At 43.1% G+C, this 15,562-nt stretch overlaps 1 protein-coding gene across 1 annotated transcript in view; it reads right to left on the bottom strand.

Moving 5' to 3' along the window:
* Positions 1 to 642: 642 nt before the first annotated feature.
* The window catches only part of LOC126335706 (Down syndrome cell adhesion molecule-like protein Dscam2), a 326,975-nt gene continuing 312,055 nt past the window's right edge, over positions 643 to 15,562 (bottom strand). Inside the window, exon 6 of the mRNA XM_049999163.1 lies at positions 643 to 778. Coding sequence (XP_049855120.1) covers positions 643 to 778 — 136 coding nt within the window. The remainder of the gene's footprint in view (positions 779 to 15,562) is intronic.

Here is a 15,562-nt window from a genome sequence, read left to right as displayed (position 1 = left end):
CCAACATGATAGGGGACTACTGTTGGTCACTTGGTCACTTCAACGAGTTCAACAAGCGACTCATCGTAGAAAAAGCTACACAAGAAGCTTCAAAGAAAAAAGAGAAAGAAAATAAAAACCAATTCCAGACGACAAGTGAAACCTCTTTTAACACATCATTGTCTTAAGTAGCTTATTGCAAATACAGACCATGCTTATGTTGTAAAAAAGCATTTCATTAAGTTCCCCATTTACTGTATAGCATAGGACTTTTATACTATATAATAAAAAGCATGTTGCTCGAAAACTATGGGTGATACAAAAAAACTAAGGCTAGATTTGGATTCAGTTCATAAAAATCTATAAAGATTAGCTATCAAAGCAAAAAAAAAATGTTTTTCAAAAAAAAAATTTCGTTGCCCTGTGTATTCAGTGCCCGGAACTCTCATTTATTGGTAAAGTCGAACAGGAAGACGGATAGACTTTAGTTGCTTTTCAGCCAGATATCAGTGAAAGATGGTTTTGAGAGAGACTGTATCAGATGGAGATGAAAGATAACTACAAGTGAGTAGATACCATCAGGAAACGAGGTAGTCGTACCGTAAGCGCCCATACTATTCTGTATTGTCACCAGCATAGCGAGGTTAGGTAGCTGACAGGTACTCACGTGTACTGGGGCAGCGGGTAGGCCTGCGCAGCGCACGGCAGCTCTGCGGGCTGCTTGGCTCGGGCGGTCACGTGACTCCGGGTGTCTGTAAGTCGTGGCGCCACCGAGCCGCGGGCCTCCGTCACCACCAGCCTGCAACATGACGCGCTGCCGCTACAAACAGAGTACACAGCACGATCTTTTGGTTGTAGCGTGTTGCTGCCAAGAGGTATGTTCGTTCAAGTAAGCATAAAGTTCAAGATTATGCGACGTGACAGAAAACGTACACAGAAATACGTACAGTGGGAGCAATCTGTCCCTACCGCTGCCGTTTTGGGCAACCCGCAATGCTATAGTTGCCCTTCATAAACCACGAGTGAGATTTTTTATGTTCTCTCGTTCGCTGTGCCGAAACTATTGGTCATGTGGAAAAAATAAACAGTATTTTTATAGGAAATTTAATGTAATTTGCGGTTCTAAGCGCTTCAGTCTGGAATCGCGAACTGCTACGGTCGCAGGTTCGAATCCTGCCTCGGGCATGGATGTGTGTCATGTCCTTAGGTTAATGAGGTTTAAGTAGTTCTAAGTTCTAGGTGACTGGTGACCTCAGATGTTAAGTCCCATAGTGCTCAGAGCCATTTGAACCATTTTTAATGTAATTAAAATTTTGTATTAAGCTAAGTTTTCGCTGGAGGCTGTAGTTTTTGAGTTATTCAACCAAAACATGCAAAAGTGACCTTGAAACGCACCCCCACTCCCACACTCATCCCCGACAGGCCAGTATTTCTAGTACGTCGTTAATGGCACTCATTTCTACCACTCTACAAACTTTTCCGACTGGACGTATCATTTCCCACATACTACCTTTTTTGGTTTTCATCTAATGGCTTTATTACGCCACTACATATGTCGATCACCTACAAAAAGTAAAGTTTGACGTTTGTGTAAATTCTACCTTGGAGTTTTGCGAATTTTCACAGCATAAAATAAAAAATTACATTATTGTGTTCGCAGACCGTCTGACTACGAAACTGTTGTGCTAAAAAAAAATTAGGTTTGGATCGACTTGTCTACGCACTTAGTTTTACTGCAACATTTTCTTTCATTACCTTTACAGGCTCGTTTAAATTAATAATGTTATCGAAGCAGCCGGCTATGTGGGTAGCATAATAACTCAGTGAACAGAGAGGAAAGAAGTTCAGATATCGGGAATAGATTGTGTATTCGGTGATTTTTGTACAGTGGTAGGAAAGAGTGCCACGAACTGGATACCTGACATCCTGATTCGTGAGGTATGAGAGTGGCGTGAAGGTGCGATGGAAGGCACTTTCGTTTATCCTGAATAACTCGAAAACTGTGGCCTCCAGCGTAAATGTATTTTATTACAAAATTTAACTACTCGCACATTAAGTTTCCTACAGGGAGTTCTTGCTCATTTTTTCTGTAGAATCAATAGCGCAGCGAGCGGGAAAGTACGAAGATCTAGGACGTAATTTAGTGAATTCCAGCTATAACATTGCAGTTCTATGCGCACTACGAGAGCAGAAGGTGAAAAGTTCTGTCTGATAGCAAAACAAGGATTTTTTTCTATGTCAAAGAGACACATCTATTTGGGACTAATCCCCTTTTAAGTCATTGCAGTTTCTCAAAAGTTTTTGCAATGAATAGATACCATCCTCGAAGACGGCAATGGAAGATCGGTTTAAAGTGACTGTAGCTACAATAACTTTTTCATTGGATCTGGCATATTTAGAGCAATTTAACTATTTCAGTACGGGATGAGTTGGACGCCAGGCAGTGACCAATTAGGTGGATAGAGCGAAAGTAAGGAACATCAGTGTTTACCGTCCCGTCGACTTTGAGGTCGTTAGAGATGGAGAACAAGCTCAAACAGGTGAAGGATGGTTAAGGAAAAGGCCGTGATATTTAAAAAAAAAAGAAAGAAAAAAAAAACTATCCCGGGATTTTCCTACGGTTTATGAAAATCACGGTGGTCGAATGGGTATTTCAACTGTCGGTCTACTATAAATGAGTTAAGCGTACTAGTACTACGCAACCTCTCTTGGAGTGGGTTGAATGGATGACACAAAAATTCGTACTTAGTTTTCCCACTACCAAAGTAGATGGTTATCATCTCTGTAAATGCTGGTATCTTCTCACGAATTTATCCATCTGTTTGGTCCTGACCGCTTATGTATACTCCTGGAAATGGAAAAAAGAACACATTGACACCGGTGTGTCAGACACACAATACTTGCTCCGGACACTGCGAGAGGGCTGTACAAGCAATGATCACACGCACGGCACAGCGGACACACCAGGAACCGCGGTGTTGGCCGTCGAATGGCGCTAGCTGCGCAGCATTTGTGCACCGCCGCCGTCAGTGTCAGCCAGTTTGCCGTGGCATACGGAGCTCCATCGCAGTCTTTAACACTGGTAGCATGCCGCGACAGCGTGGACGTGAACCGTATGTGCAGTTGACGGACTTTGAGCGAGGGCGTATAGTGGGCATGCGGGAGGCCGGGTGGACATACCGCCGAATTGCTCAACACGTGGGGCGTGAGGTCTCAACAGTACATCGATGTTGTCGCCAGTGATCGACGGAAGGTGCACGTGCCCGTCGACCTGGGACCGGACCGCAGCGACGCGCGGATGCACGCCAAGACCGTAGGATCCTACGCAGTGCCGTAGGGGACCGCACCGCCACTTCCCAGCAAATTAGGGACACTGTTGCTCCTGGGGTATCGGCGAGGACCATTCGCTACCGTCTCCATGAAGCTGGGCTACGGTCCCGCACACCGTTAGGCTGTCTTCCGCACACGCCCCAACATCGTGCAGCCCGCCTCCAGTGGTGTCGCGACAGGCGTGAATGGAGGGACGAATGGAGACGTGTCGTCTTCAGCGATGAGAGTCGTTTCTGCCTTGGTGCCAATGATGGTCGTATGCGTGTTTGGCGCCGTGCAGGTGAGCGCCACAATCAGGACTGCATACGACCGAGGCACACAGGGCCAACACCGGGCATCATGGTGTGGGGGGCGATCTCCTACACTGGCCGTACACCTCTGGTGATCGTCGAGGGGACACTGAATAGTGCACGGTACATCCAAACCGTCATCGAACCCATCGTTCTACCATTCCCAGACCGGAAAGGGAACTTGCTGTTCCAACAGGACAATGCACGTCCGCATGTATCCCGTGCCACCCAACGTGCTCTAGAAGGTGTAAGTCAACTAGCCTGGCCAGCAAGATCTCCGGATGTGTCCCCCATTGAGCATGTTTGTGACTGGATGAAGCGTCGTCTCACGCGGTCTGCACGTCCAGCACGAACGCTGATCCAACTGAGGCGCCAGGTGGAAATGGCGTGGCAAGCCGTTCCACAGGACTACATCCAGCATCTCTACGATCGTCTCCATGGGAGAATAGCAGCCTGCATTGCTGCGAAAGGTGGATATACACTGTACTAGTGCCGACATTGTGCATGCTCTGTTGCCTGTGTCTAAGTGCCTGTGGTTCTGTCAGTGTGATCATGTGATGTATCTGACCCCAGGAATGTGTCAATAAAGTTTCCCCTTCCTGGGACAATAAATTCACGGTGTAGTTATTTCAATTTCCAGGAGTGCTTCTTATTGTTTTCCAATATAAAAAAGTAAACACTTTCCTGTGTTGTGTAAACATTATTTATTTCTTCACAGACCGGTTTTAGTCGTCTTAGGCCGTCTTGAAATTCTATTCCTGTAGGGAGTGATAGATACATGTCTCATTCATGGTAACTAATCGGCGTTGGATCGAGTCAGATTCTCTTTAAAACGGCTGCTGTAAATATCGTTTTTGTATTTCCACCAAACGCTACAGCTGTTGTCTGTATACGTTTCTTGTAAAATGAACGTATCTTCCTTCCGATGTGACTATAGCATCAAGTACTGAATACAATTTTTATCGGCCTCAGTCCAACATAAACACGGTTATTCACAACTAGGTATGCACCCAGCTCTACCCTGCTATGTATTCATTTCATTCTAGCCCCTATCTCTGCCCTTCTCCTGTGCCCCGTTCTCTCTCCATTTTCTTCTCCACCTTCTCTCTGTCCACCTCCTTCACCCCCCTCCCTCCTATCTGTCTCCTCCTTCTCCCTATCTCTTTCCATTTCCTCTGCGTCCCTCTCTGTCCATCTCCTGTACCCCCATCTATCTATCCTCTCCTTCGTCCAATCTCTGTCTACCTCCTCTTGCCCCTCCCTCTGTCCATCTGCTGCTCTCCCTTGTATCTGCTCATCTCCTCCCTCCCTATCAGTGTCCATCTCCTCCTTCACTCATATCTCTTGAAATATATGTAGTACTATCATATAATTTTGTAGGTAGATTCAGCAATATATGTGGATACAGTCTGCTAAATGTTCTGCGAATACCTCCAGTAGCAAAGAAGCAATAAATGTAAACGTCATGACGTTATGCCTGGCTCGAAAATTTTACTACATGAACAACGAAACTGTAGCAATCGATCAGCTTTTGCCTTTCATCATTTGGGGAGTCGTCAGCGAGAAAAAGTTTCTGAAAAGTTTGAAATTAAATGTAAAGTTTGTTGCAAATCACGAAGTTCTCTCGTTACCAAATAATGGATAGTGCGGGATGTAGCTGTATATTATGTGACAAATAGTGTGGAAGTTTGGAATAAACGCACAGGCGGTTGTATACGCATTGTATGCATAATTTCGAATCGCACCATGTAGCAGACATGAACCAAGATAGCATTTTCACAAATACGATAAAGTTCTTTGTCGAAGGCTATATATTTTTCCTTAATTCATATAATCTTGTTCAAATCAAATAGTATCTTGTGCTGCACACTTTCAAAGTAGGCTGTGTTCTTCCTCGAGATTCAAGCTATCTCCATGCCATATTTCACCGAAATCGATTCAGCGAGTTAGTAATAATAAATTTAAACGTCATGCATGATGCAGCAGTTTTTTACGCATCTCAGTGTTTGTGGCGTCATATATCCTCGACTATGTGTCATACATAGATATAATTCTGCACGTACATTCAGTGGTGCATGTGAACACTGTCTGCAAAATGTGTCATGAATACAGTTAGTAGTAAAGAAGTGATAAATTAAAACGTCATGATTGATGTGAAAAGGAACAGTGAAAATGAAGTAAGTGACAACCTTTTTCCTTTAATCATTACGTGGCGGATGTCACCGAGGAAAAGTTCCGTAAGGGTTTTAAATTACGTGTAAAGCCTGTTACAAGTCACTAACTGCTCTCGTTCTCAAATACTGGATGAATGAAAGTAATACGTGTACCAAGGTTCTTTGAAATCCCTCCAGTGGTAGCGGAGGAGATGTGGAACATATGAGCATGCATGCATAACGTGTTCAAAGACCAACAGACAGACACGAAGGTTTTGTAGATTTATTATTAGTGGAGGTTACTAACAGAGTTTCAGAAGATGACTGTAAGAAACTAAAACACATAAATGACAAATACAATGAATACAAAATCTCTGCAAATTTCGATTCGTAATACGCGCCTTTGGTAGTTGCGGAGTACACCACTATGGAGCAAGCGAGTCAGAACAAGGAGACAACTGACCCTTTCCGTACTACCGCGTCGAATTAGTTCACGTCTGCAGTTAGGCAACCCAATTAACACAATTCCAAAGTGGGCTGCTGCCATTGCGCCTTCCCAGGCAGTATATTCCGTACTGAGCATCTGCAGTGTAAGCCACAACCTTGGAGACACGTTATACCCGTTGATATGTGTTTGTTTCTTGTAGTTTTCACGCAGTCATCTTCTAGAACAGTGGAGTTACTGATGAATAACTCTGAATTGTGTGTGAACATTCCTGATGTTTTCCTCTACAGTTGCAGTTTTACGATATTCTTGTCATGAACTATCTCCAACGGAAGGTTGTATATGCTGTAATTCAGACTATCGTTTCTTTAAATCTGAGAATAAAGTAGATTCGTTTAACCTTTCACCAACTTTTCATAGACTCCTGTTGTCGACAAACCTTATAAATCATACGAAAATAGAGAACTGTGGATGGACCGGCACTAGAAGCGGGAGCTTTACCTTTAACAGTCAATGCGACGGAACTATCCAGACACTACACGCATTCCGTCTTACAACTTTTGAAGACGAATACCATTCCATCTGTTATCAAGAATGTTCTCTGTTATTAACAAATTTTGTTTATATGAATTTAATTTATAACGTTTTCGGTGCCAATGACTGCGCTACAGTGTATCCAAGCGCAAATAGCAACAAGAGAAACAATAATGATGTATATGTCGCATTTTCCACACAACTTTTATTAATGATGACACACGGACTTGGCGCGTAATGTAAGTATAATGAGCAAACAGTCGCAGTCCTCATAAGATGTTAAGGAAGAATAGGAACACAGCCATCAGCCGCAGTCCCAATGGTTTATCATTTTTCTTGCTTATCGAGACAAACAGCCATGTTTAGTGCAGTGGTTACGAAAGAACAATAAAAAGCTTGTGGGATTGGGACTGCACCTGCTTGCTGTGTTCTTATCATTCCTTAATTAATTAACAGACGGTGTGCATAACTGTCCCTTATGGAATCAACATTAACTAGTTTCCGAGCCGCTGCAGCCTCATTATCACATGGATGTGTTCAGAAACTTATCCGACCCAAATGCAACTAGACAACGAGTTTATCATGGCTCCAGTGCCTCGTGGTATCCATATACAGGGTGGTCCACTGATAGTGATCGGGCCAAATATCTCACGAAATAAGCGTCATACGAAAAAACTACAAAGAACTAAACTTGTCTAGCTTGAAGGGGGAAACCAGATGGCGCTATGGTTGGCCCGCTAGACAGCGCTGCCATAGGTCAAACGGATATCAACTGCCATTTTTAAATAGGAACCTCCATTTTTATTACATATTTGTGTAGTACGTAAAGAAATTTGAATGTTTAAGTTGGCTACTTTTTTCACTTTGTGATAGATGGCACTGTAATAGTCACATATGGCTCACAATTTTAGACAAACAGTTCGTAACAGGTAGGTTTTTTACATTAAAATACAGAACGCAGGTACGTTTGAACATTTTATTTCTGTTGTTCCAATGTGATACATGTACCTTTGTGAACTAATCATTTCTGAGAATGCATGCTGTTACAGTGTGATTACCTGTAAATACCATATTAATGCAATAAATGCTCAAAATGATGTCCGTCAACCTCAGTGCATTTGGCAATACGTGTAACGACATTCCTCTCGACAGCGAGTAGTTCGCCTTCCGTAATGTTCGCACATGCATTGACAATGGGCTGACGCATTTTGTCAGGCGTTATCGGCGGATCTCTATAGTAAATATGCTTCAACTTTCCCCACATAAGGAAATCCGGGGACGTCAGGTCCGGTAAACGTGCGGGCCATTGTATGGTGCTTCGACGACCATTCCACCTGTCATGAATAATGCTAGTCAATACCGCATCAACCGCACGCGAACTATGTGCCGGACATCCATCGTGTTGGAAACACATCGCCAATCTGTCTTGCAGTGAAACATCTTGTAGTAATATCGGAAGAACATTACGTAGGAAATGCGCATACATTGCACCATTTAGATTGCCATGGGGGCCAATTGTCCTTCCTCCCATAATGATGCACCATACATTAACCCGCCAAGGTCGCTGATGTTCCACTTGTCGCAGCCATCGTGGATTTTCCGTTGTCCAATAGTGCATATTATGCCGTTTTACGTTAGCGCTGTTGGTGAATGACTCTTCGTCGCTAAATAGAACGCGTGCAAAAAAACTGACAACGTCCCTTAACTTCCCTTGTACCCAGTGGCAGAACTATACACGACGTTCAAAGTCATCGCCATGCAATTCCTAGTGCATAGACATATGGTACGGGTGCAATCGATGATGATGTAGCATTCTCAACTTCGACATTTGTGAGTTACCTGATTCACGCGCAATTTGTCTGATACTGATGTGTGGATTAGCTGCGACAGCACCTAAAACACCTACATGGGCAGCATCATTTGTTGCAGGTCGTTGTTGACGTTTCACATGTGGCTGAACACTTCCTGTTTCCTTAAATGCGTGTGAAATCTTATGGGACTTAACTCCTAAGTTCATCAGTCCCTAAGCTTACACACTACTTAACCTAAATTATTCTAAGGACAACCACATACACCCATGCCCGAGGATAGGACTCGAACCTCCGCGGGGACTAACCGCACCGTCCATGACAGCAACGCTCTAGATCGCTTGGGTAATCGCGCGCCTGTTTCTTTAAATAAAGTGACTATTTGGCGAACGGGCCGGACACTTGGATGATGTCGTCCAGGATACCGAACAGCATACATAGCACACGCCCGTTTGACATATTCATCACAACAGCCATACATCAACACGATATCGACCCTTTCCGCAATTGCTAAACAGTCCATTTTAACACGGGTAATGTATCACGAAGCAAATACCGTTCGCACTGGCGTAATGTTACGTGATACCACGTACTTATACATTTGTGACTATTTCAGCGCCATCGATCACAAAGCGAAAAAAGTGGTCCAACAAAAACATTCATATTTCTTTACGTACTACACGAACAGGTAACAAAAATGGGGGTTTTTATTTAAGAAAACGCAGTTGATCTCCTTTTGACCTATGGTAGCGCCATCTAGCCGGCCAATCACAGCTAGACAAGTTTTGTTCTTTGTAGTTTTTTCGTTTGAAGCTTATTTCGTGGGATATTTGGCCCGGTCACTACCAATGCACCACCCTGTATATGAATTCCGATGATACCAGCTTACACACACACACACACACACACACACACACACACACACACACACAGAAAGAGAGAGAGAGAGAGAGAGAGAGAGAGAGAGAGAGAGAGGGAGGGAGGGAGGGAGGGAGAGGGAGAGAGAGAGGGAGAGAGAGAGAGAGAGAGAGAGAGAGAGAGAGAGAGAGAGAGAGAGAGCGTAAGTAAACTTGACATTAAATGCTTCATGAGGAGACAGTTGCAATAAATTCAACATGCAGTATAGACGAGGATGTCAGATGTAAGTGCTACTACTAGATGAAGGAATTGGCGCAAGAGAAGACTAGGTGGTGGGCCGCATTAAATAAATGTTTGTCGCCTCACGTTCGTGAATCCATGAATATTATGTGGTGCAAATCGAGGGCAATCGGTATCTAAAAGTCGATTGATACTGTAACATTACTGCAGGGTACTTGTTTCTTTGGTTTTCCACTAGTGTTTAGAACGCGGCAGGAGTCATTGAGTACTAGTGCTTATAGCTGCACAGGCTGGCAGAGTTACAGGGCAGCGGAATGTGAGCAGTGGGGCGGTGCTTCCTATATAGCGACTGCGGCGGCTGAGGGCCAGTTTATCACTGGCGGCTTCCGGCCTGCAGGGAGCCGTTACAGGCCTCTGGACGCCTTTGTGCGCGCAGAACGCCGCGCTCCATTTGCAGACACTTACTGCGCCGGCGGGCCGTGACAGGCAAAGCAGGCCGGGTCGAACTAGGATGTCTCATAGCGCCGTAATTTATCGGAGAGGCCTCGAGCAGAAAATTGTCTCCAGCGGCGACCAGAGGAGGAGGGCTGAAGTCACATCGTTCTGCAAAAGGGGGAAGCAACTCTGACATCGTCCTACATCAGCGGAGTCTGTCTGTTGATGAACCCTTAAACTCTTTAGACTGATTTGAAACTGTCATTTATTGTTTGTACCTTCGGCTGATCTTCCTGTCTCTATTTAACTATTATTTTTTATTTACTAGTTCTTGTTTATATATGTGCCCTGCATTCTAGAAGCAACTGCAGGTCCTGAGCGCATTTACGAGGGTTAAGCAAAAACATTTTGAGTATCACCTAGTGTGGTGTGCGTGCTGTATGACCTTCGGTACACTCAACATCAGATAATTTGACTTGTCGCTCTAGCGAAGTAGGCGAGTGTCAGCAATATGTCTCGTGGTCTTATCGTGGCTTGTTTATCTTCTGCCGTTAGGTCAGACGATAGAAATGCCACTTGCACACTAAAAGTGGCAGATTGACGGCGACCGACTTTAAACAGAACTAGATCAATTTTCACACATATTTATTAAAATAATAAAAAAGCATATTACGTAACTTGATTCTGGATGGTGTTTACAGTTGACAATCTGAAGTTCCTTTTGGTCTTGGTACGTTAATCTTATTCTCACATATCCCTGATACTTGACAAAGTGTCTAGTCATTTATCTTCATAGTTATGTACAGGAATATGATAATCTTATTAGGCGCAGCCTGAAACTTGGCTATAGACTGGTACAGACTAATGCAGACTAATGTAGACTGACCAATCGGATGTCTGTACACTTGTTATAATACCTCGAGCGTTCAGGTATCACTGCGCGAGTGTGATCCGCGAGAAGAAAAGGTTCTACGTTAGCTGCAATCTCATTGGCTACGTTACATATTAATACACAGATCGGCGGAAGAAGAATTTGGTCCATCTCTAAGACAGCGCCATCTCGTAGTGTGGAGACGGATGAGCGCGACGCCTGCGGAAGATTATGAAACTCGTAAGAAGTAAATCACCAGCTGGTGAAAGAAATATTGACCGTCCACGTGCATCATGCCTTTGTGTGCGTCCCATTCGTGCTTTCTCTTACGTACCCACTCGTTAAGGGGTACCAATTTACATCGTTTTCTAATGCTTTCACCTCTCTCTATAACTCTCAGTCTCTTCCTTGCAATCCTTCACATAATTTTCATTACCATGGTTACCAAAGTCTGTTTGTTTTTTATGGTGCCGGTCTTATCTCAACTGTGCATGTCATAATTGGGATCAATATCGTTATATAGATTCTTGTTTGCATCTTTTTCTGTATACTTGTTTCTCCAAATACTGTCATTTAAACGCCCTGCCGATTTGTTTGCTTCTTCTACTTGTTCTCTAGTTACCTTTCCGACGCTTCCACTGCTGGAATGTCCAATATCAATATATTTTAAAGTCTTTACGTGTTGAGTAATTCTTCCATCGACTTCCAGTTTTCATCTAATTGGTTCCACAGATGTGTTTTTTTGTTTTGTTTTTTTGAGTGAATATGAGTACACTTCGCTTTTTGGCTCCCAAGTTAAATATATGTAGAAGTTGGTACGGATGGTGTTCACTATTTGCCAGCAGGACTGCATCGTCTGCTTTATAAATGATTTTTACTTCTTCGTCCCCATTTCTGTAACAACTACCAGCGAATACCTTCTTTATCTCCTCGAAAGTCTACATTAAAAAGTAGCGAGGTCAGAGTCACCTTGTCTAACACCACTATTAACTGCTACGCAGCCAGTTAACTTGGAATCAATTTTCACCTGAATGTAGTTGGAATAAATGTCTGCATCTGGTTTTATTGAATGTCTAAGGATGAATTCTGCATCTGTGCATAACCTACCGTATCTAACACTATACTTCTCCTCTGCATGTGCTGTAATGCTTTTTATTTTATTTCCTACCATTTTTGTTATGAGTTTAAGAACTGAAATTAGTAGATTTATCCCTCTCTCATTGGATGGGTCTTCCAAATCTCCTTTTTTTTACGTGATAATTGTAATACTAGTTCTCCATTAATTTGGAATTTTATTACCAGTTATAAGATTGTCAAACAGCTTGGTTAACTGTCGAAGCGGACACTAGAAAAAAGTGGAAACAGCCATGGATCAGTTTCCAACTTCTTGCAGGTCCAGGTCGCCGCCACTGGACTCCACGGTATTCACACCCATTTGAAACCCCACCACACCAAGCATTTTAGTCATACGGGCAGACCGTTACAGAAGCGTGCTATGGAAATCTCCAAGACAAAGCCCCAGCTCATTGTGCACAGGACACAGTAATACGTGTCTTTCTGTGACATGGCATCCAGTGAGTTCTCCCTCTTTCCTCATACGAAGAAACCTTTGTGTGGTCGCCATTTCTACAATGACGGGGAGGTGATTTTGGAGGTTAATGAAATATAAAACGCAGATATCTAAAACCACGGTCTCCGCTATGTCTTCCATAGTCGGTGTCGCACTAAGGGGTAAATATGTACAGAATGGTGGGTACCAAGTTCCGTGACTGCAGCTTGAGTTTTTTCAAGATCATAATTAAAACAGAGATTGATTCGTTGAAAGAAGAAGACAACAACCGACCAATGTTGGTAATGGTATTTATTTACAGAAATAGCACCGTAATCGGTTTCTAACGGTTTCAAACGGCTGCTCAAATTCAGATGCACATTTGTTGAATCTTGCATAAATTTTTGGCTCTTTATTACCCCTTGTGGTGCAAAATTCTTGGGATAGCGGTGTCCTACAGTAAAAAAACAACGTTAGAAACGACCTATTTAAACGTAACAATCCTCCAGAACGATCGAAGACAGTGTAAACAAATCTTTAAGGCTAAGTTGTTGTAGCAATATTTTACTTACGACAGTAATCTATGGCATCTATCAGAGATCGTGTTGCCGCAACAAAGTTGGCATTGCGAATCAATACCACAGAAATCAGCAAGGGCTCGCTGTAATCCGCAGTAACGTATAGGAAGTGCTCCTGGAGATCAGACCTCCCATCTCAGGAGGGCAGCGCCATCTCCCCTGAGATCAATATAGTGTCAAGGAAGCAGGAGCTCTGCCCAGTTCGTTTAGAGACCTCAGCTACAGCAGTGTACTTTATCGAGTAAGATAGTGACAGTTAAAGTTTCAGATGGACATATGCTTTTGTTAATTTTGAACAGTAATTCTCAAGAGAACAGTTTGTTAATTAGTGCATCAAGTGATGCTTTGCTATTACATAACAGCAGTAAATTATCCAGTACACCTGTGACAAATAAGTGTGTCAAAGTTCAGTAAATCTTTTATTCAGTTAGGTTGTAAGATGAACTAGTATTTTATGCGCTCTATTATGATGAGCGTTCTTTTATAGCAGTTGTGGCAGGACGTAAGCAGTTTTCCTGATCACTACATAGATAAATAAAATATAACTGTGCCACTCCAAAACGTGGAATGAATGCAACCTCTCGCACATACTCGGGGACGATGGTCATCCGGGGTAGAGTACCTGTAGAACTGCGGTTAATCGCTGCACAAAATCCGGCGACATTCATCAGCCTTCCAAGGTTCCCGGTCACTGCGCAACTCCAAACGCAAGCATTTGTTTGCGCTGTTACCGACAGCCTACGCGTGGGATCATAATTCTCTAATCCGGCTGCTTCTAATCTCTGACCAGCGGTGCAGTATGATACAGAATGTGGCAAGGAATCCATTACTTGTTCTGGGATGGCAGGCACATCTGCGAATGGGGTTACAATATGCTTCCTGCACAATATGGCGATCCTCCGCTGTGGTGGTCAGACGTTGACTGGAACCATAGTACGAGCATGTCTGCCATCACGTTTCCAAGCAGTCCAACATTGGACCACTGCCAAATCCGAATGTCCCACAAGTCTGGATATTCCATGATTCGACCAGCCAGACAAATGGGGAACCACAGTGAGGCCCCTTTCCAGCTGTGCCAGGTGCTGATGCACTGCCTCACCTCCTTGTCGTTCACAGTGATCACTCAACATCTGACATCGTTCACGCCCCTTACATCCCCTACCAGGCCTATCAACAACACTAAACACAAACTACACTATACATGAACAACACTAAACGTGAACAAAACTAAAGCACTCTGGTGACAATTCTATCACAGATACTTACAGCTCTAATAATTTACATAACCATGAATTGTGTGTGCAAGTAGACAGTTACACTGACATCCGACCATGTGTTCTGGATGCTTCATTCAGGCAGTGTATTTAAAGGATATTACTAGCTCCCCAATAATCTTGAAATCGGTTGCTGTGGGTTTCTTTCTATTTGTTGACTTTATCTGCCATTGTTTCTCATTTTAAAGAGACCAACAAATGATTACACCAAACAGAAACTTTGTCATTCTGCATTTGTATACAATCGCCTAACGATGAATATTCATTGTAGGACATTGTAGACAAGAACATCACCATCGAACAATTTGATAGTCCAGACGACTCTGCCTGATACAGTGTTTATGGTTATTGATAAAATTCATTTCCCTGTTACGGTTTACTAAAAAGATTCGACTTTTCTTTCGTTTATGTTGGTATCCCCTACCCTCGCCCCTCCAAGTATATGTACTATGGTCTATTAGTCAGAAAATATTCTAGCGAGTCAGATATCTTTGAAGAAGCTCCATATACTCGGTTATTCAGCTGCTCCTTTATGGGTTTTATGAAACCTGTAACGCCTTCAAAAACCACATGGAAGATTTGCTTATTCACTTGAATGCTATGCTCTAATTAATTATCCTGCAAAAAAATGAATAAAGTCTTTTTTTAGTCATAAGTCTTCTGACCGGTTTGATGCGGCCTGCCACTAATTTCTTTCCTGTGCCAACTTCTTCATCTCACAGTAACATTTGCAACCTACGTCCTGAATTATTTTGCGGGATGTATTCCGATCTCTGCCTTTCCCTACAGTTTTGCCTTCTACAGCTCCTTCTAGTATCATGGAAGTTATTCTGTGATGTCTTAACAGATGTTCTACCATCCTGTCCCTTCTTCTTGTCAGTGTTTTTCATATCGTCCTTTACTCGCCAATTCTCTGGGAAACATCCTCATTCCTTACCTTATTTGTGCATCTAATTTTCAACGTTCTTCTGTAGCAACGTACCTCAAACACTTGGATTCTGTTCTTTTCCTTCTTTCCCACAGTCCATTTTTCTCCACCATACAGTACTGTGCTCCAAACGCGCATTCTCCGATACTTCTTCCTCAAATTAAGGTCTTTGTTTGATACCAGTAGACTTCTCTTGGCAGTGAATTCCATTTCTTCCGGTACTAGTCTGCTTTTTATGTCCTCCTTGATCCGTCCGTCATGAGTTATTTTACTACCTAGGTATTAGAATT

This window comes from Schistocerca gregaria, chromosome 2 (genome assembly GCF_023897955.1).
Source record: "Schistocerca gregaria isolate iqSchGreg1 chromosome 2, iqSchGreg1.2, whole genome shotgun sequence".
Taxonomy (NCBI): Eukaryota; Metazoa; Arthropoda; class Insecta; order Orthoptera; family Acrididae; genus Schistocerca; species Schistocerca gregaria.
The sequence above is the reverse complement of the archived record's forward strand: the minus strand, read 5'-3'. Positions and strand labels throughout refer to the sequence as shown.